Raw genomic sequence first — 20838 nt, 5'->3', positions numbered from 1 at the left:
GGCACTATGAAATGCGTGGTGGAGGCTACATTGAACTAATATGCCCAATATGTCTTGGTACATTCAAGCACTGAGCAGGGTGAAAATCACTTTCTCTATAACTCAGTAGGTGCAGCTCCATCTCCCTCTCTCTCTGTGCGGTGTGGGATCCTTACCAGAGAGGACTTGCGGAGTACATCGACAAAGTTCAAAGAAAGGCAGCATGTTTTGTATTATTGCGAAATATCAGAGAGAGTGTCACAGAAATGATACAGGATTTGGGCTGGGAATCATTAAAAGAAAGGTGTCTGTCGTTGTGACAGAATCTTCTCACGTAATTCCAATCACCAACTTTCTCCTCCGAATGCGAAAATATTTTGTTGACACCAGCCTACATAGGGAGGAGCAGTCACTACGATAAAATAAGGGAAATCAGAGATCGTACGGAACGATATAGGTGTTCATTCTTTCTGCGCGCAATACGAGATTGGAATAATAGAGAATTGTGAAGGTGGTTTGATCAACCCTCTCCCAGGCACTTAAATGTGATTTGCAGAGTATCCATGTAGATGTAGATGAAGATGTCTCAGATGTGTCACAGGTTTCAATGTCTCATGTTTATGTAATTGATTATGTTTGATCATACCCAGATACTAGAGGGACTGCTTGTAAGTCAGCTGGTAGGATCTAGCATTTGTTACTTGGTTAACCAGGACAGCATTATATATGTAATTTACTCTGTCCTGCAGAATGATAATTGTTCACCCTTCCTTGATGAGTGAATAGGGAGTGTTGCCGTTAATTTTTGGGGACTGGGAAGGTGAATCTGTGGCAAGTCTGTTCTGCAGGGAATGCCGAACACTCTTCTCCCTCCGGCACCACAGTGAAGTACTGGAACACTGGGGGTCCTGGGTAGGGGGGTTTCCAGTCTTTGGGGTCTGTCATCTTTTCTTCTTCAACTCCAATACTCCGAAACTTCTACTTCATTTCTTACTTCTCATTAGAGTACCAAGCTATCCTTGCCTCTGTCCACATGTGTATGTCCTTATTGCTCAGATTCTTCTCATTTACCGTGTCAGCCTACTAAATGACTAAAGTCTATTTCTGCGTTATTAGATGTAACTATACTCTGCCATACACATGAGGAATGACTCACCTACTACACTCTGTACTACCATGTATAATGTTAGTTAAATACCGTGAGGAATGGGTCACTTACACTACTCTCTATATTTATCAATGTCTAAGTTTGTTGTATGTAATTTTTTTCCCTTTTGCTATATACCAGCACTCAAAGTTGTGAACACTTACGTATATGCAAATATGCTCTGTTAATATATTATCATGAGGAATGACTCATCTACTACACTCTGTACTACCATGCGTAATATTTGTTAAATATCGTGAGGAATGGTCACTCCTAATGTTTGTAATTATTGTGAGAAATGGCTCACTTACTAATGTTTTTTTTAATTATTGTGAGGAATGGCTCACCAACACTACTCTCTATCACATAACTATATTCCATGACGGTTGTGGGGTATGATACTACTATACGTTAACACATACTGCGAAGGAAGAGGCAATGATTGTAACTGAGTAAATATTCATAAAAAATAATCATTATATGTTTTGTAAAGACAGAAATGAAGCATCAGAAGTGTCTTGACAAATGAAAAAATTGAAAGATTGGAATTGGTCAGACATTCCATTCTATGCATGTAGAATGAATTATACTAAATGTTGAGGAACTATACTCCAAGAGTTTAATTGAACTATATGATAATCAAATATTTATTTATTCAATACTATATGTAAATTTCAATTTAAAGTACAGAAAATAGTACCATAGCACTTGAAAATTTTTGTACTAGTATGATTTTAGTGATATGTTATCAAAGAACAAGTTAAAATTGCAATATTAGATTTAAGACAGGAAATGTTTAAGTATGAACAGTTGGAATTTTGCTGGATTGAACTATTCTATTCAAAAGAATCAATTACACAATATATGATGGTCATAAGGAGTGGAGTATGAGCCACATTTCAGGTTTTTGCGAAGAAGAACTTCCAACGAGCAGAGTCTACAGTGTACTTCAGTTCATGCTCTTCATTGCACATAGAGGAGACTGAACACTTTGTTATATTATGGTCTAATACTAGGTGTACTTGCCAAAGATAGGAGGTGGCTAAATACAAAGTAATAGGGATTTCGAGTATTATAGTATCTGATACTAATGCTTGTTCCACAATGCATCACCAATATTGAGAAAGAGTTATACACACCAGTGTCTCCATTGCACTCAGGAGAACCTGGAGGTTCTAATGACAGACATAAATATACAGAAACAAGAGCAATTCAGCTAACTTCCAATAGTTAATTTTCTGATTGAAATGAATTTACCTCATATTCATGTTGTAATACATGCTGCAGACAAATTCTGTGAATTAATTTGTTCTTTCTTCGTGCTATTAATTAATATTTTGTTTAATCTAGTTGAATTTGATACAAAATAATTTATGATAATTTTACGTGTTTGGTTGCACATATCTTTTGCAAATTGTTTGTTCATCCAATTGATTGTAAAATGAGTACTGTTACACAGAACAGTCAGAAAAGGTTTTGTTCAACTTTCAGTTTCACAAAACCTTTTGGAGGTTGTTGAAACGTAACAGTCTAATTGAAACCCATTTAAACACATAAATTTTAACCATAAACAGCTATTTCTGACATAGAGGTGTATGGAAATATGTACTTGTGGAAAAGTTACGAAGAAAATAATTATGGAAACTTAATTACGCTACTGTGTAGAAGCTCTGTAAATGAAGAGAACATTTTCCATGAAGGGAACCTCTAGTAATTAATAAAATGTGAAAATTCATTACTGTAATTTCATATTCGAGTATTTATTCTCGAATAAAATAACAGACATGTACTAATATCATAGTGCACTAGCTGTTCTGGAGTAAACATATGTTTATATATGTATTTTCAGTTTTTCTATGTCAATTTTAACTGTCAATCAATCAAAAAATGATTCTAAACAATGCCGAGGATTGTTCGGGATTGTTAAGAAAGTATAAACAGTTACAGTCATGTTGGCAAATGGAGTCAGTACTTTGTGTGTATTTGGGCAGAAAGCATGGAGCTTGTTGACCATGATTTATTTCGTTATTGTAAGTATGTTACTTCTTATTTCAGATTTGTAAAGATGCTTTTATTTACTTTGAGATTGTATAAATATTCAACTGAAACATGATACTGGATTAATTATTTAAATAACTTTATAGTTATTTTTTTTCAGTAGCTGTTGCCAGCTACGACAAGTAAATTAATGCATAGTAACATTTTATATAGAATAATATAGTGGAACAGCAATAAACAAGTTTTTAGGCCCAAAAACATGTAGTGATTTAGCTGTAAAACCAGTGAGCAATAGTTTATATGTGTATAATGATCAAATGTTAACAATAAAATATACTGGACAGTTAGGTGTACATCATAAAAGAAAAGTACTGTATCAGTGAATCATAAATAATGAATTAATCATGGTGATTAGGGAGAAATTTATGAAACAGACTGTGTAGATGGGAAATTTAAATCTTTCTTAAACATGTTTCATAATACTTTGAGTCTTGTTTTCCCTTAAAAATGACACAGGTAAAAGCAAACAAAAGCAATGACAAGAGATGGATATTTACTAGATTAATGTATCTTGTGCAAGGAAGACAAGCTGTAATCAAGAGTTGAAAAAGCTTTACAGCCAGATGTGAAATTCTGTTATTAACCAAAACTCAAGTATTGCATTAAAAAAAAAATAATCCCAGAATACACAAGAATAAATTTAAACATTATCAAACACGAAGCAAATAATTATGGTGATCCAAATGGAGTCCTCAGAAAATAGATCTAGCAGGAATAGTGACACTTTAAAACCATTAGCCACATAAGTCAATGATTGTTTCTTCACAGTGGCGGAAAACATTGCACCCACTAGTCAACAATCAAACACAGAATCATTAAATTTACTTGTGCATATGCTCCATGTACCACCCAGAGACAGTAGTTTCATAAAATATTGCGCCTAAGGAGGTTACAAAATTCACCAGGTCACTAATGAGCAGTAATTCTACAGTCTACGATGGTGTTTTCAACAGAATATGACAATCTTACACTAACTTAACAGGATTATTCTTAATCATCTTTGTAATCAATCAATGACTTAGAGCATATTTTATGACAGATTTAAGTATGCTGCAGCAATGCCCATGTACAACACTACAGTTTTGGAACTATCTTTTAAAGTGGTTGGAAAATCATTTATGTAGGTTAGCAATATGAGTGGACCCAATACTGATCCTTGTGGGAAACCATATGTTACGTGTCATGTTATGAGCTTAATCCAGGTTTCCACAGTCATAAATTAGTTACACGAGCATCTCCCTACCAGTAGGCCTGCACATGTTATTGTTTCCACATACCAAAGTCATAACTGCTACTTACATAACTCTCAATGTGGTGACAATTGGAGTTGTTCATATGGGAGTTAATGTTGTTGTCCAGCTTCTAGATGAAGAGCTCACATTGACACTGACAAAGAAAAAACAGATGCACAAATGTTGGGAACAGAACTGGGTATCTTGTAGGAATCCACTACGTTAATAAGGAAGCTATATGCAGAGGGCAAAGTGTCATTCAAAAATATTTTTTGAATGAATAAAGTCAATTTTGAATTCCTTCTGAGACACTTATCTGGCTCTATACAAAAGCCTAATATGAATATGCAAGATGCGACACCATCTCACATTAAATTACAAGTATTATTGCAATATCTGGCAACTGGTGTGCAACTGTAATACATGTATTGCATTCCAAACAGCACCATCTCTAAATTTTTAGGTAAAGTACTGGATGCTATCAATAATATCCTAAATGTGCATTGGAAAGTGAGTTTTCTGTCTCTACAGTTTTACTTTGTTTTTATTTTTAGAATAAGTCAAAGTTCTGATACTATAGGTCACAGGTGCCATAAATATAATGTTTCCTCTACCAGTAAGGTACTTAATTTTGCAATCTTACTTAATGCTACTCTGCAGAACAGTCAGTACTCAATGACTGCACCAATACAAACACTGTTTATTTACATATATTAGGGTCAAGAGTAGTTTAAAATATCTAAAGGCACAAGTAATGAAGGGGATTGTTTAGTCAGCATGAGAGTATTATAAAGATGATCAGGAAACTCCAGTGGCAGACTCTACAAGAGAGGCATTGTGCATGACACAGAGGGTTACAATCAAAAGTTCAAGACAGTACTTTCCTGGAAGAGCCAGATGACATATTACTATCTCCAATATACATCTCATGAAATGACCATGATGAAAAAATTCAGTAATACAGAGGTTTACCAACAACCATTCTTCCCACATGCCATTCATAACTGGAAAAGGGAAGGGAGGAGGATCAGTTAGTACCAGAAGTACCCTCCACCAGATATTGTCAGGTGGCTCATGGACCATCATTATAGATGCAGAAATTTTAAATTTCCACATCACACAATGCTTACAAACAATGACCAAAGCGAAATATTATTACGATAATTCTGAAATTAGAAAAAATACTTTTACAATATTCACTCTTCTGCAGTAATATTTACATCTACATTGACAAACATTCTCCGCAAGCTACCATATGTTTCATGGCAGAGTGTATATTGTACAACAACTAATCATTTCCTTTCCTGTTCCACTCACAAGAGAGTAAAATGACAGTCCATATGCCTCTGTATGAGACCAAAAGAGCAGATATCATGTATATATATAAGCAATATAAATGTGACTTGATGGTTAACTATGTTACTTTCAGTGCTGATGCACATTACGTCTGAACTCTAGGAATCAGTTGAAGCTGTGACCAATGGTAGTGGGCGCTACATGTGTAGTGTGCGACAAACTGAGAATCTGGGCTGGACGGAAAGTATGTTCAGATAGCCAAAGCAGTTATGGCAACTGCTCAAGTAAAGTGTGAGACCAGGTTCAATTCCCGTCTGGCACAAATTCTCACTTGTCGCCATTGGCTTTATTTTATTGCTTGATTGTGGCTGAGACCTGAATTTCTCTTACACCACGTATACACATGGTCACTGAATCAAAAACTGGTGTCTGTTCTTTCATGTGTGAATAATATAATGCACCTTGATGGCGAGTAGTGGCAACTTAAGTTGAGATTCACATTACATTCAAACTCTTGCGGGAATCAGGTGAAGCTACGAGTAATGATAATAATGGAAACTGGATGCTACTTGTGTAGTGAGAATTTGAGCTGGATGGAAAGCTTGCTCCGATAGCTAAAGCAGTTAAGGCACATTCACTTTAAGTGGGAATTTCAGGTTCAAGTCCCAGTCCACACAAATTTTCACTTGTCATCAATGGATTTATTTCAGTGCCCCATTGTGGTGGAAGCCTGAATTTCTCTTACATCATATGCATACATGGCCACTGAATCAAAAAATAGTGTCTGTTCTTTTGGACCTGTCCGAAAGAACAAACATGACACATCTTAATACTTTTTCAATAGTGTTTCATGAAAAGAATGTCATCATCTTCCATCCAAGGACTCCCACTTTAGTTCATGAAACATCTTCCTAATACTCACCCACCGATCAAACCTACTGGTAACAAATGTTGGCTCTGAATTGGTCTGATGTCTTCCTTTAATCAAACCTGTTGTGGATCCCAAACACTTGAGCTATACTCAAGAATGGGTCACACTATTGTTCTACATACAGTCTCCTTTATAGATGAACTACACATTCCCAAAAATTTACAAATAAACCAAAGTTGACCATTCTCCACTACTACTCTTATGTATTGGCCCTTTTAAATCACTTTGCAACATTATGCCTGGATATTTAATCAATATGGCTGTGTCAAGCAGTTCACTACCAACACTGTATTCAGACATTATGGGACTATTTTTTCTACTCATGTACATTAACTTACTTTTTTTTAGATTTAGAGCAACTTGCATTCATCACACCAACTATAGATCATGTCTAAGTCACTCAATGATATCTTCCTGTCATCACATCTCCATCAACCAACAGCCCATCCTGCCCACCCTGTCCATCAGATCATTTATCTATATAGAGAATAAGAGTGGTCCTATTACACTTCCATGGGGCACTCTTAATGTTACCCTTACTGTAATTTCATTTTTTAAAATTTTGTTATGCTTGTATTTTAAAGGCTTATTTCGAAGAAACTAGTGATTTTGTGTATATGCATGTAGTTATGCATTTTTTAAACTTGTAATTTTTCAAACTTCATGTAAACAATGTTAGGCTGATGACTCATTCACAGCATTCCCCGACATTGGCAGGCCTGTATTGTGCCAGAGGTAGTCACACCCCATACTGAGCACATTAACCAGTTGTCAGAATGTGTGTGCAAATCCATAATTTGGAAAAAAATGAAGAACATTTTTGTCTAACATTATGCATGTTGTAGCTGTTTATGTTATGTATTCTTTACATTGTTTCTGCTATACTATCACCTGTTTATACTGTTTCATGCCAAAATGAATGCAACCTTGCAAAATTTCTGTTTGGTGCTTTAGTTTTGGATATCAGTGTATTTGCACAGTTACATATGAAACATCACATTAATTTTTTGCTTCAAGCTATTCTTTTACACTGAACAAGTTTTAATCAAGTGATATTCAGTTTATTTTTGAAAGCAGACATGTTTTCTGTTATCTTTATATAGTTTGGCAAACTGTTGCATAGATGGCATCCTGCTTTTACAGGCTATTTGTCAGTTAATTAGAGCTGATTTCCTTTAGTATGATAACCATTTTTATTTCTTGTGTTACAGTTATGGATATCTCTGATTAACAAGGCAGCATGTTACTTTCTACATAAATAATCGTTTCATACACGTATAGTGATGTTTTTGTTAATACGTTTAGTTCCCTGAATTTTTTTCTGCAGGAGTCTCTAGGAGATAATTTTGTTATGCATCCTACAGCCTCTTTTCTAGCTTTAGTACTCTTTGTATGTGCACCTTTGCACAGCTTCCCCAGACCAGGATACTGTATGAAATTTGTGAATGAAGTAGCCCATAGTACATTGTTAGCAGTGTTTGTGTGTTTACTGTTCTTGACATTTTTCTCATTAGAAATATATTTGAACTCACTTAATGACAAATATTCTTTGTATGCTTCTCCCATGTCAGGTACCTATTCAATGTCATGCCCAGGAATTTACAAGCTTCTGTCTCTTTTAGATCCAAGTCTCCAAGCTTCGCAGTAATATTGTTCAAGTCAGGTACCTACTCACTGACATGCCCAGGAATTTATAAGCTTCTGTCTCTTTTCGATTCAAGTCTCCAAACTTCACAGTAATATTGTTCAAGTCAGATGTTTGCATGTACTTGCATATATATGGTTTTATTTATGTTTATAAAAAAATTATTTCCTCTGAAATAATTGTTTCCAATTTCCACATATAAAGAAGCTTGCTTTCATAATCTGTCTGTTGAAATACTACTTATAACATACAACAAATGAATCCCCAGATGTCACAATATATACTTAGCAGATTAAAGTCACCTCCAACTAGTATTGCATGCTCTGGGTACATCTACATTACTTAGTGTAGACTTTCTTTGAGTGATTTCTAAAAATTTCACGATGGTTAGTAAAAATATCAAATAATTAACTTGAGTTCACCCATGTCTGTCACTCACATTCAGATAACTTCACAGTTAGTTTCAATTTCGACTTTGATAGACACAATATTTTTGTTGACTGCAGTCAAGTGGAATCCTACAATTCTCCACTCCATAACACAGGTCCAAAAATCTGCAGCCACAACCATCACAGAACTGATGAAACCTTTGATTTAGACCCTCCACTCAGCTCCAAAACAACAGACACCAATCAACCCAGCAATCAATGCTGCAAACTATAAGCTCTGCTTGTACTCCATAAGAGAAGCCAGCATTCCTCATCACTTCTGCTAGCCACACATGTGAACTGAGGATGGCCTCACAACCCAAGTGATGGACATCATTTGTGCTGATATGAGCTACACTCCTGACCTGGATGCTGTTTCCCTAAGTGGTTCTGTAACATGGCTAACACTGGAACTCCCAATAATTAGCACATCCCCCCCCCCCCATGTGACTGCTTGGACCCTGTTGAGGGAGTGGCCACCTGTCCACCCCCAGGCTGGATGGGCAAAGCCAGACAGCCAGTCTCCATGTTGATTCTGTGCCTTGAGCAATGTGAATGCGTCACAGCGCTTTGGTGAGGATGGACCCTGCAGCAGGCGTGCTGCGAGGTGCATCAGCAGCACATCCTGTGTGCAAATCAAACAAAACCTGAGGTGTACCATGTGACATGCCAACATGTCAGATTCTCCCTCACTGCTACACACAGAGGCAGCAGCCTGAAGATGGCTGACTACAATCAAAATCATCCCCAAATGTTCACAAACTGTGGTCACTTCCTCCTGCATCTGCATACAACATACAGATCCTATCCATCCTAGTACTATTAACTTAATAATTAACTATAAAAGCATACAGAAGAAGCTAACTATGTAACTTGCTATTCTCCTGGTATGTCACCAATGGAGACTGATACATTGCTGAGCTGTGTAGCTGGTTGTTCAAAATAAATAACAGGTGCACTACAGACTGCATGAATCTACACTTTTTAGTTACAAAAACAGAGTACTACACTTCCTAAGTACAAATACATGCAAGAAATTAAGAATTAAACTGTGAACATGCTTAGAACCAGCTAAATATGTACCTTGCTACTCTCCTTGTCTGTCACAGATCGAAACTCAACAAGTCCGTGCTTTCAGTTACAATACTTCTAGAATTTGTTTCATCACTTCAAATGACACTGTACTCCTTTATTACAAATATGTGATTATAAGAAATTGCTGAATGCTAGAATGGGATTCGTATCACATGGACTAAGAACATTTTGCCACTTGACACAGTATTTATTTACTTAGGTGAAGATTTTTCATTTTTGGCCATGACACTAACATTTCATATATGTAAACAAACAATTCAGGACCTATGCTGGCAAACAAATTTAAGCAATATGAGAGCAGATCCATCTAGCAGCAGTTGCAGAAGCTCATAGGTGATGGCAGAGGAAGCAACTTCACACAAGAAAGTTAAATGTAATTTAACTTTTGTAACTTATGCTTAAGTTATTGAGCTGGTGTGCAAGCAGAGTGTTTCCACATCTGGCTTACCCAAGTTGTGGTGTGGGCACGCATGTGTAAGTAATTCACACCTTTGGACCATGGATTTAGTTTCATGCCTGTGACACAATCTGTCAATGAGACTCTCTGCTTTCTGTTACAAAGGTAAAAAAACTACATCCAAGTAAGAGGGATGACACTGATGCCATAACACTGCAGTTATGCTATGTATAATTTTGTAATTCACACAATCAAAGCCTTTTGAAAGATTAAACAAAATAAAATATGTGGGGTCTGACAAGGATCAGTACTGGACCTCTGTTGTTCTTAACATACATAAGTAATCTTTCAAACACTTTAAAGGATGATTCAGAAACTATAGTGTTTGCTGATAACACTAGTATACTAACCGAATGTCCAAACTCAACCTTAGGAATCAAACTCAGATGGTAGCTGAAAAGCCTACAAGTTGTTCAAAATTAACAGATAAAGCTATAATCTCACAAAGCTCATATTATACAATTCTAAAGAAGCAATAATGACCCAACAATAGCAGAAGGAGAAATTATTGACCATACACCAAATGAAATGTACTGTGTAAAATTCCTTGGGCCCAATTAGCTGACAAGTTGAAATGGGGTCAACACACAGATAAATTTGTTGATGTAAAGTGAGAAGTACTCTCTATCTTTTTTTGTTTTGCTTCCTTGTTGTCTTGTGAAATTATCTTCTGGGCCAAAAACCTAAAGTGAGTAAAGTATTTATTCAGCAGAAGTGAACGCTGAGAATATTATATAAAATAGATAACAACAGGCCTACGTCTAGTAGAAGCCTTTCTCAGGAATTTGGAATTATTACACTCACTTCTCAACAGATTACCTCCATAATGGTGTCTACTGCTGACAATAAAAAGCACTTTCAGTGGAGCTGTAATTTGTATGATCACAAGATACAAAAATAATTTTCATATAAAAACAAAGATGATGTGACTTACCGAACGAAAGCGCTGGCAGGTCGATAGACACACAAACAAACACAAACACACACACAAAATTCAAGCTTTTGCAACAAACTGTTGCCGCATCAGGAAAGAGGGGAAGGAGAAGGAAAGACGAAAGGATGTGGGTTTTAAGGGAGAGGGTAAGGAGTCATTCCAATCCCGGGAGTGGAAAGACTTACCTTAGGGGGAAAAAAGGACAGGTATACACTCGCGCACACACACATATCCATCCACACATATACAGACACAAGCAGACATTTGTGTCTGTATATGTGTGGATGGATATGTGTGTGTGCGAGTGTATACCTGTGCTTTTTCCCCCCTAAGGTAAGTCTTTCCGCTCCCGGGATTGGAATGACTCCTTACCCTCTCCCTTAAAACCCACATCCTTTCGTCTTTCCCTCTCCTTCCCCTCTTTCCTGATGAGGCAACAGTTTGTTGTGAAAGCTTGAATTTTGTGTGTGTGTTTGTGTTTGTTTGTGTGTCTATCGACCTGCCAGCGCTTTCGTTCGGTAAGTCACATCATCTTTGTTTTTGCATATATTTTTCCCACGTGGAATGTTTCCCTCTACTATATTGATATCAAAAATAATTTTCATGTAGACACTGCATCCTCATCTAATGTTAAGAATGTAGTTATGTAGCCTGGTGGGGAGGTATACAATTTCCCATCTAATATAAAGCAAGAAATTGGAAATCTCTACCAACTCAAAAGAAAATTAAAAACAGACATGATTATCCACTCTTTCGACAAATCAGCAGAATATCTAGGTTCAAAGAGTAACAGAAATTATACAAAAACTCTAAAGATGAGCAATAGTCTTCCACTATCTAGGAGATGAAATGCAAAAACACATTAATATACTGCTAAATTACTCTCATGTGGAAGCAACATATTTTCTGTCTGCTTAATGAAATAACTGATCAGTATTCACACTGAATAGCCTATTAGTTGGTTCAAAGTATAACTTCTATCCAACAAAAATAAACTTCTAAGCACTAGATATTTGCAGAAACAAAAGGTGATGAAACTGTCATGTTTGTAAGCAGAGGTACCTTCATCCATAAAAGAGGATTTTTTATGATTTAAGGAAATCATATGATCTTGGAATTAAGCTGAAGATAGGATTCCATGTCAATGTAGCGTAACAGGTCAGGTTGAAATGTTGTTGATTTTCCTTTCATTCTGTTCCACTTTGCCTGCCTTAAAGTGGATCCCTATGATAAATGCCTGTTAAATCTATGGATGATCCCACCCTAGCTTCTTTCCTACAAGATGAAGACTGCTAATCATCTGCTGGATGATATTCCAGTGGGAAATTGTTAGTATAGACTGCAAAAATTCGATGGAAGTCTGCTAGACAGTCGTATCTGGATGTTGACGGTGAAATGAAATGAAAATGAAATGATTGTATGACACTGATGGCCGGAAGTCCCCACTTAGGGAAGTTCGGCTGATGAGTTGCAATCTTTTTTGTTGACACCACATTTGGCGACTTGCTTGTCAATGATGATGAGAATAACACAACACCCAGTCGCCGAGTGAAGAAAATCTCTGACCCAGCAGGGAATCGAACCCAGGACCACTGCATGGCAGGCAGATGTGCTGACCATTCAGTTATGGAGGCAGACTGATTATTAAGCACTCAACAGTGCCAAAACAAAGCAAAAAATGAAAATAAAACTAAAAATTGAAATAAATATAATGAAAGAGATGGTGTATGTAGTTCAAACAAAAAGGAAAATGGGAAGCTGCAAATGAGAAACAGAAACTTGGGACACATCCAGTTAGAAGCCCAAAACAAAAACAAAAAAAAAACAGAAACAGACATTAATTTATTCCATAATTTCCTTACCTGCCAACTAGGATCAGCATTTCGGTAATAAAGGAAGTTCTCACGAATCCAGCTGTATATAGCAGAAAGCGTCATTTTGTTGCTGTTGGCACCCATGGCCATACATATCAGAGTAGCATAGGAGTAAGGAGGTTTACGGTCTCCACAGTTGCGATAATCTTCTATGTTTGCAACAGGTACTGTGGCTGGAATGAATTTCAAGAAATATAATTCATTATTTTCATATTTAAGTGCTACTAAGCCTCCTAAAAAGGGCTGGCAATTCGTAAAATGATACAGCAAGCAAACAGTGACTGTTATTAAAGCTATCACAGCCAACAACCAATGTGTTAGCTCTGAAACCTTTTTTGAAGGTGCCTCCCTGTAGTAATAACTAGTATTACTAACAAATAATACTTTGGTTGCAGAGCCTGGTAGTCACTGAATTGTGTCCTTAAATCATGATGTAATTACAATCTCAACTATTTGATAATTATTAATCCTCTGGTTTCATATTTACATCTGACAGGGTTGTAGGAGATCCACACACTGACTGACTATATGAATCTCTTCAACAACTGTCACTCTTTGTTTACTATTTCAGATTTAAAATCACATTAATGTACACAGTAACACTTTCATGTGCACAGTATCTCACATAAATGGAATACAGAAACTGAACATGTGAATATGAACAGCTAAAAATGTCATTATACTCACAAACAGGAAATGAAATCAATGGTAGAGTCAACACAAAACAGTTACAAACAGATTATTTCTCTCAAAGCTCGGAAAGAAAGGAAAAAGAAGGTCAAGGAAAGCAAGTTGTAAAAAATCTTGCATGAAATTCTGAGTTTGAGTCTCAGTCTGGCATACAGTTTTAATCTGCCAGTATGTTTCATAACTTCAATTTCTCTCAATACAGCAAAGCCTTCCATCTGTTGTTCTTCACAGCTGTGTAATGTATTTATAATCTCAATGCAGAACATTAACAATTATTAAAAGAATCTGTTGGGTCATTATTGATAACTGGAACATATACCATCAGCATAACACTTTACTGATAGCCTCTTCATTGAGTGTCCATAAACCACATACACAGTATAACACTTTTGTTGAAACTCATGCAGGTATTATTTTGAAGATGCCCCAAAAAGAAATAATGAAAAATGTTGTTACACTGGGACCATTTTACTCTGAATGATACAAATGTGTTGTAACTGATTATGTCCATACAAGAGGTCTTTATGTTCAATGAAAACTTTAGAGCTAAATTTGATTATTTCCACTGGAAGATGCAAATTTTCATCAATGCTTAAACCCAGAATTACACTGCCAAATGTAAAAAGATAAATAAAACAAATTTCACAAGTCAGTGGTTTCATCTTGCAGTTGATGAGGGCATAATATGACTAATAACCATACTTTTTTTTAAAAAAAATTGTCTGATTCAGAATTTTTTCCCTTTGCAAAATCAAAAAGTATGTTGTTGTTAACCCTCACACTTCAATAAATGCAGACAGAAAGAAGAATCTGAATAAAACAAACAGTAGTGCGGCCTTCAGAAAAAAATATATATATTCAAATCTCAGAATCAAATGTCACGCAATTACTTATGTTATTATTATGAAATTTTAAAGAGCAAATAATCAGAGATAAAGAAAAAAAATACACAATCATTAGCATTGATATCTTGAAGACAAAATGCTGAACAAAAATGGTAAAAAGCTTCTTAATTACTGAAAATCTTATAGTTTAAAGCAGGGATTGAATTTAATTAATGGTGATCACTTCTAGCGAAACTGAAACTTCATTGTGCTTAGGGTTTGCCCCTCTCACAGGTGAAGTCTCATCTCCTCAACATAAAGGACATGAAAACATAAACAAAAAGGTATCACAAGAGTGTATTAAGAATCAGGAAACATAAAATATGGTATTGTGCAAAGTTCAATCCTCATTCCATTTCAATACTTGATTGACTTGAATGATATTTCTAGTACATAAAACGATTATTGAAAAACTATAATGTTTATTTATAACACAGCCGTATTGACCAGTGATACCACATGCAGTCAAGACAAAAGTTTAACAAGCCCACAACAGGTTCACAGCAAACGGCTCACGTTTGTTATTCATTCATTCTTCATGTTCAATAGATAACAGCACAATGGGTTATGCAACAAATCAAACCATACATTAACAAAGTGAAGCAGCTGTTGTAAACTGAATGAATAATGAAATTTTCTGGAAGATCAAAATTGTTGGCCAGACAAGAACTCAAATTTGGGACCTCAACTTTTGCTTTTTGCCAATAATGTTCTTAGTGACTGAGCAGTCTAGGCATAGCTCATGATTCACTTCTACATCTGTCAGTACCTCTCTTCTACTTTCCAAACTTCTACAGAAGGCCTCCTGCATACTTCTGCTGGACTGTCACTTCAGGTAAAAAGTATTTCAGAGAGATGTGCCTTATCCACAGCCACGTGGCTGTTCCCAGAATGAATACTTCACTCTGCTTCTGTGTGCTCACTGTTTTGAAACTGGGTGGCTGTTCTGGAAACTATGTGCAGCCAATGGCATTACCAGCAGAGATATTCAGGCATGGCTCATGGTATGCAGGAGAGCCTCTGCAAAGCTTGGAAAACAGCTTGGAAAATATGAGTAATAGCTTGGAAAATATGAGTAATAAGTTTTGGTCTTCCATAAAATCAGTAAATATTTAGTCACTCAGTGATCATACAGGCACTGAAAAGGAAGATAAAAGAGGGAATACTGAAATACTGAATTTGGTAGTCAAAAATGGTTTCACCATAGAAGATCATAATACAGTCCCTCCATTTAATCAATGGCAGACATTGAGATAACAGTCGTGGAATGGAAAAGCAACAACAATTGCTTAGTAGTGGAAAAGCATCAGTGCCAGATGAGATACCTGTAAGATTCTACAAAGATTATGTGAAAGGACTTGGACCCCTTCTAGTAGCAACTTATCATAGTTTTCTGGAGCAACAGAGGGTACCTAGCTCCTGGAATAAAGTGCAGATCATTTCCATTTTCAAGAAAGGTCACAGGACAGATACAAATAATTACAGGGCTATATCATTGACACCAATCTCTTGTAGAATTATATGACATGTCTTATGCTCAAGAATTATGGCATTTTTGGAGAACAAAAATCTCCTCAATAAAAATCAACATGGACTCTACATACACAGATCTTGTGGAACTTGGCTTGTTCTGATCCTCTGTGAGATTCAGAGCACTATAGCCAAGATGCTCATACTGATGGCATGTTTCTTGACTTTAAGCATCCATTTGACACTGCCCCATGTTGCCGTTTAGTGGAAAAAATAAATATGAGCTTACCGAGTGTTGGACCAGATCTGTGACTAGATTCAAGACTTTGTTGCAGATAGAACTCAACATGTCACTCTTAAAGGAACAAAATCAACAGGAACAAAATCATCTGATGTAAAGGCAATTTCTGGAGTACCCCAAGAAAGTGTGATAGGACTGTTGCTGTTTACAATGTATATAAATGATATAGTAGAAAGTTTTGGAAGCTCTTTACGACTGTTCACAAACAATGCGGTTGTCTATAAGAAAGTAGCAATGCTACTAGCAATGTGTAAAAGAGCGAAGTTACCCACAGAGGGTTGATGAATGCTGCAGGCACTGGCAATTGACCACAAATGTAAATAAATTTAAGATATTGCAAAAACACACTGTAGGCACTGGCAATTGACAATGAATGTAAATAAATGTAACATTTTGTGCAAACACAAAATGAAATCCACTACTTCACAACTATACTACTGATGACAAATTGCTGGAAACATTTCTACTGTCAAATATCTAGCAGTAACTATCCAGAGTGACCATAAGTGGAATGACCACATACATCTACATCTACATCTACATGGATACTCAGTAAATCACATTTAAGTGCCTGCCAGAGGGTTCATCGAACCACCTTCACAATTCTCTATTATTCCAATCTCACATAGAGCGCGTAAAGAAGGAACACCTATATCTTTCTGTACGAGCTCTGATTTCCCTTATTTTATCATGGTGATCATTTCTCCCTCTGTAGGTCGGTGTCAACAAAATATTTTCACATTTGGAGGAGAAAGTTCGTGATTGGACTTTCGTGAGAAGATTCCATCGCAATGAAAAACGCCTTTCTTTTAATTATGTCCATCCCAAATCCTGTATCATTTCTGTGACACTCTCTCCCATATTTCGTGATGATACAAAACGTGCTTCCCTTCTTTGAACTTTTTCGATGTACTCTGTCAGTCCTATCTGGTAAGGATCCCACACTGTGCAGCAGTATTCTAAAAGAGGACAGACAAATGTAGAGTAGGCAGTCTCCTTAGTAGATCTGTTACATTTTCTAAGTGTCCTACCAATAAAACACAGTCTTTGGTTAGCCTTCCCCACAACATTTTCTATGTGTTCCTTCCAATTTAAGTTGTTTGTAATTGTAACACCTAGGTCTTTAGTTGAATTTACAGCTTTTAGATTAGACTGATTTATCGTGTAACCGAAGTTTAACAAATTCCTTTTAGCACTCTTGTGGATGACCTCACACTTTTCGTTATTTAGGGTCAACTGCCACTTTTTGCACCATTCAGATATCTTTTCTAAATCGTTTTGCAATTTGTTTTGATCTTCTGATGACTTTATTAGTCGATAAACGACAGCGTCATTTGCAAACAATCTAAGACAGCTGCTCAGATTGTCTCCCAAATTGTTTATAGAGATAAGGAACAGCAAAGGGCCTTTAAAACTACCTTGGGGTATGCCAGAAATCACTTCTGTTTTACTCGATGACTTTCCATCAATTACTACGAACTGTAACCTCTCTGACAAGAAATCACAAATCCAGTCACATAACTGAGACGATATTCCACAAGCACACAATTTCACTACAAGCCACTTGTATGGTACAGTGTCAAAAGGCTTCTGGAAATCCAGAAATACGGAATCAATCTGAAATCCCTTGTCAGTAGCACTCAACACTTCATGTGATTAAAGTGCTAGTTGTGTTTCACAGGAACGATGTTTTCTAAACCCACGTTGACTGTGCGTCAATAGACAGTTTTCTTTGAGGTAATTCATAATACATAAAACAAAAAGGAAAAGCAGATGCCAGACTTACGTTCATAGGAAGAATCTTAAGAAAATGTAACTCATCCATGAAAGAAACAGCTTGCAAGGCACTTCTTCAACAGATTCTCAAGTGCCGTTTATCAATCTGGGACCCTTACGAGGTAAGATTGTCAGAAGTGATAAAGAAGATCGAATGAAGAGTGGCGCATTTCATTAAGGGATCATTTAGTCACAGCAAGAGTATTACAGAAATGCTCAACAAACTCCAGTGGCAGACGCTACAAGAAAGGTGTTGAACATCATGGAGAGATTTACTTTTGAAATTTTGAGAGAACTTTCCAGGAAGAATCATATATTACTCCCATCTAACGAAGTAACCGTGATGAGAAAATTTGAGAAATTAGAGCTAATACAGAAAATTACCGACAACCATTCTTCCCGTGTGCCATTCGTGAGTGGAACAGGAAAGGGGGGGATCAGTTAGTGGTACCAGAAGTACCCTACACCATACTTTGTAAGGTGGCTTGCAGAATGTTGATACATATGTAGATGCCATGTGAATGAAAGATGTAGTTTCAAGAACTGTTCTATTAACCCCACAAAAACATCCTATTCCAGGTCTCTCAAGGGCACTCTCTACCCCATCAGGTGCAGGACCACATGTGAGAGCACTCATGTCATCTGTTGCATCTTTTTTACATCCTTTTATGTGAGCATGACCACTTACCAGGTGCCTATATGTCCATTGTCAGGAGCAAATTTGACTACTCAATGGCAGAGCATCCCATTAAGCACAATATATTCAGCTTTAATGGCTACTTCACAATCCATTCCATTTGGATCCTTTAACTCAATACCAGCTATTGTAAATTGTATAGATGCAAACTATCCTTACAACACACACTTCAGCCCTACAATCCCTCCATCCTCAAACAACATTAGCTGCTGTTCCACAGCCTCCTTCACCCCTACTGATATACTTTCACCTCCCCTACTCTTCCACATCACATTAGTCCAATCCTTCAATTTTTAATCTTCATCCACCTGGTTCTTTCCATGTTCCCCATCTTTCTCTGGTCTATACTGCTTTTCCCTAAGTCACATCTCTTATACCATCAGTTACCACGTGAAACTCCCTCTGCCCACACCAGGGAAAAAGCTCACTGGTGCTAGAGGTGCCCTCCCCTACTGCCTCTTCTTCTCTCAGCAGTCATTTTTGTTACTTTCCCTTCCCATACCCCAGCCAATTTGTTTCTCTCATAATCCCTCATCCCAGTTCGGTTTCAGCATTAGGACAATGCAGCTGTGTACCTATGTGTGTGTGTGTGTGTGTGTGTGTGTACAATGTTTTTTATGTGTTGGCAAACACCCATACTGAGCATCTGAGCATGAGAGAGTAAACTGAGCTGACTACAAACTGTTTCTGAATGTCACTCTCTACATTACTATCGCCACCTCTTTTCTTCTTTACTTTTCATCCCATAACTGCTTTTATGCAGTGTACAGAAAATCTGACTACCTGAAAAGACTTCCAATACACAATTCATGCACTTTTTTCGCTCTCTTGGAATCTGTATGCATGCAATTCCGTAGTTGCTATGTTTTACAGATTAATAATTTGTTGATTACACAATAATAATTAGTTACTTATACTAGATCACAAGAGAAGTTTGGTTATGTGGAACTCACAGTGAGAATTTTGCTGTAGTGGCTGTTGCTGAGTGTGAACGGGCAGTGGAGATGGTCCAGGTGAGGACGGTGGTGTTGGCAAAGATGAGATACTCATGATATTGAGATTGTGTAGCCAGTTGAGGCTGGTAAGATCGACATCACTCCCAGCGTGGCCTCCTTCCGTAAATTCCGAGCTCATTTTGCCAAAATTGTTACATTACTGCAAATAGAAAAAGAAATGTTTTCATGAGTGAACCACTGCAGTTTTAAAGTGGCAACTTGTAAAATCTAAAAAGACTTCACAGTGTTAACTTTAATTTTCCAGTTTAAATACTCACTAAATACTTCTCTAATAGTAGTGACTCATACTTAGTTGAAAGTACATGCTCCCCCCCCCCCTACCCCAACAAGCACGCACGTGCACACACACACACACACACACACACACACACACAAAAAAAATTGTCATACATAATTCTTCCCTTGTCAGTATAGGTGATTACTGTTCATAACTCTTGCTATACATGCTTCACTCTACTAGCTGCTATCATGTGCATGCAGGTGAAGCAGCAGAGATTACTTTATAATTGTGACAGTGAAGTCTTATAAGCACACAACAAAGCCTTCAGTGCATATTACTTCTCATTTCAACACTTTATTTATTAACAGGATAAGGAGTGTAGAGCAATATGTTCTTTGCTGTGAGGTATGATAAAGTTAACTTTATAACACTTACACTATGTGATCAAAAGTATCCGGACACCTGGCTCAAACTACTTACAAGTACCTGGTGCCCTCCACCGGTAATGCTGAAATTCAATATGGTGTTGGCCCACCCTTAGCCTTGATGACAGTTTCCACTCTCGCAGGCATACATTCAGCCAGGTGCTGGAAGGTTTCTTGGGAAATGGAAGCCTATTCTTCACAGAGTGCTGCACGGAGGAGAGGTATCAATGTCGGTTAGTGAGGCCTGGCACAAAATCGGCGTTCCAAAACATCCCAAAGGTGT

The 20838-nt window shown here is 37.0% G+C and overlaps 1 protein-coding gene across 1 annotated transcript in view; it reads right to left on the bottom strand.

Annotated features, from left to right (window-relative positions):
- The window catches only part of LOC126235159 (forkhead box protein J1.2-like), a 243762-nt gene that overhangs the window by 35403 nt on the left and 187521 nt on the right, over positions 1-20838 (bottom strand). The window contains exons 2-3 of the mRNA XM_049943892.1: positions 19848-20049; positions 13065-13249 (exon numbers count right to left, since the gene is read on the bottom strand). Of these exons, the coding sequence (XP_049799849.1) occupies positions 13065-13249; positions 19848-20028 (366 nt within the window). The 5' untranslated portion in view covers positions 20029-20049. The remainder of the gene's footprint in view (positions 1-13064; positions 13250-19847; positions 20050-20838) is intronic.

This window comes from Schistocerca nitens, chromosome 2 (assembly GCF_023898315.1).
Source record: "Schistocerca nitens isolate TAMUIC-IGC-003100 chromosome 2, iqSchNite1.1, whole genome shotgun sequence".
NCBI classification, from domain to species: Eukaryota; Metazoa; Arthropoda; class Insecta; order Orthoptera; family Acrididae; genus Schistocerca; species Schistocerca nitens.
The sequence above is the reverse complement of the archived record's forward strand: the minus strand, read 5'-3'. Positions and strand labels throughout refer to the sequence as shown.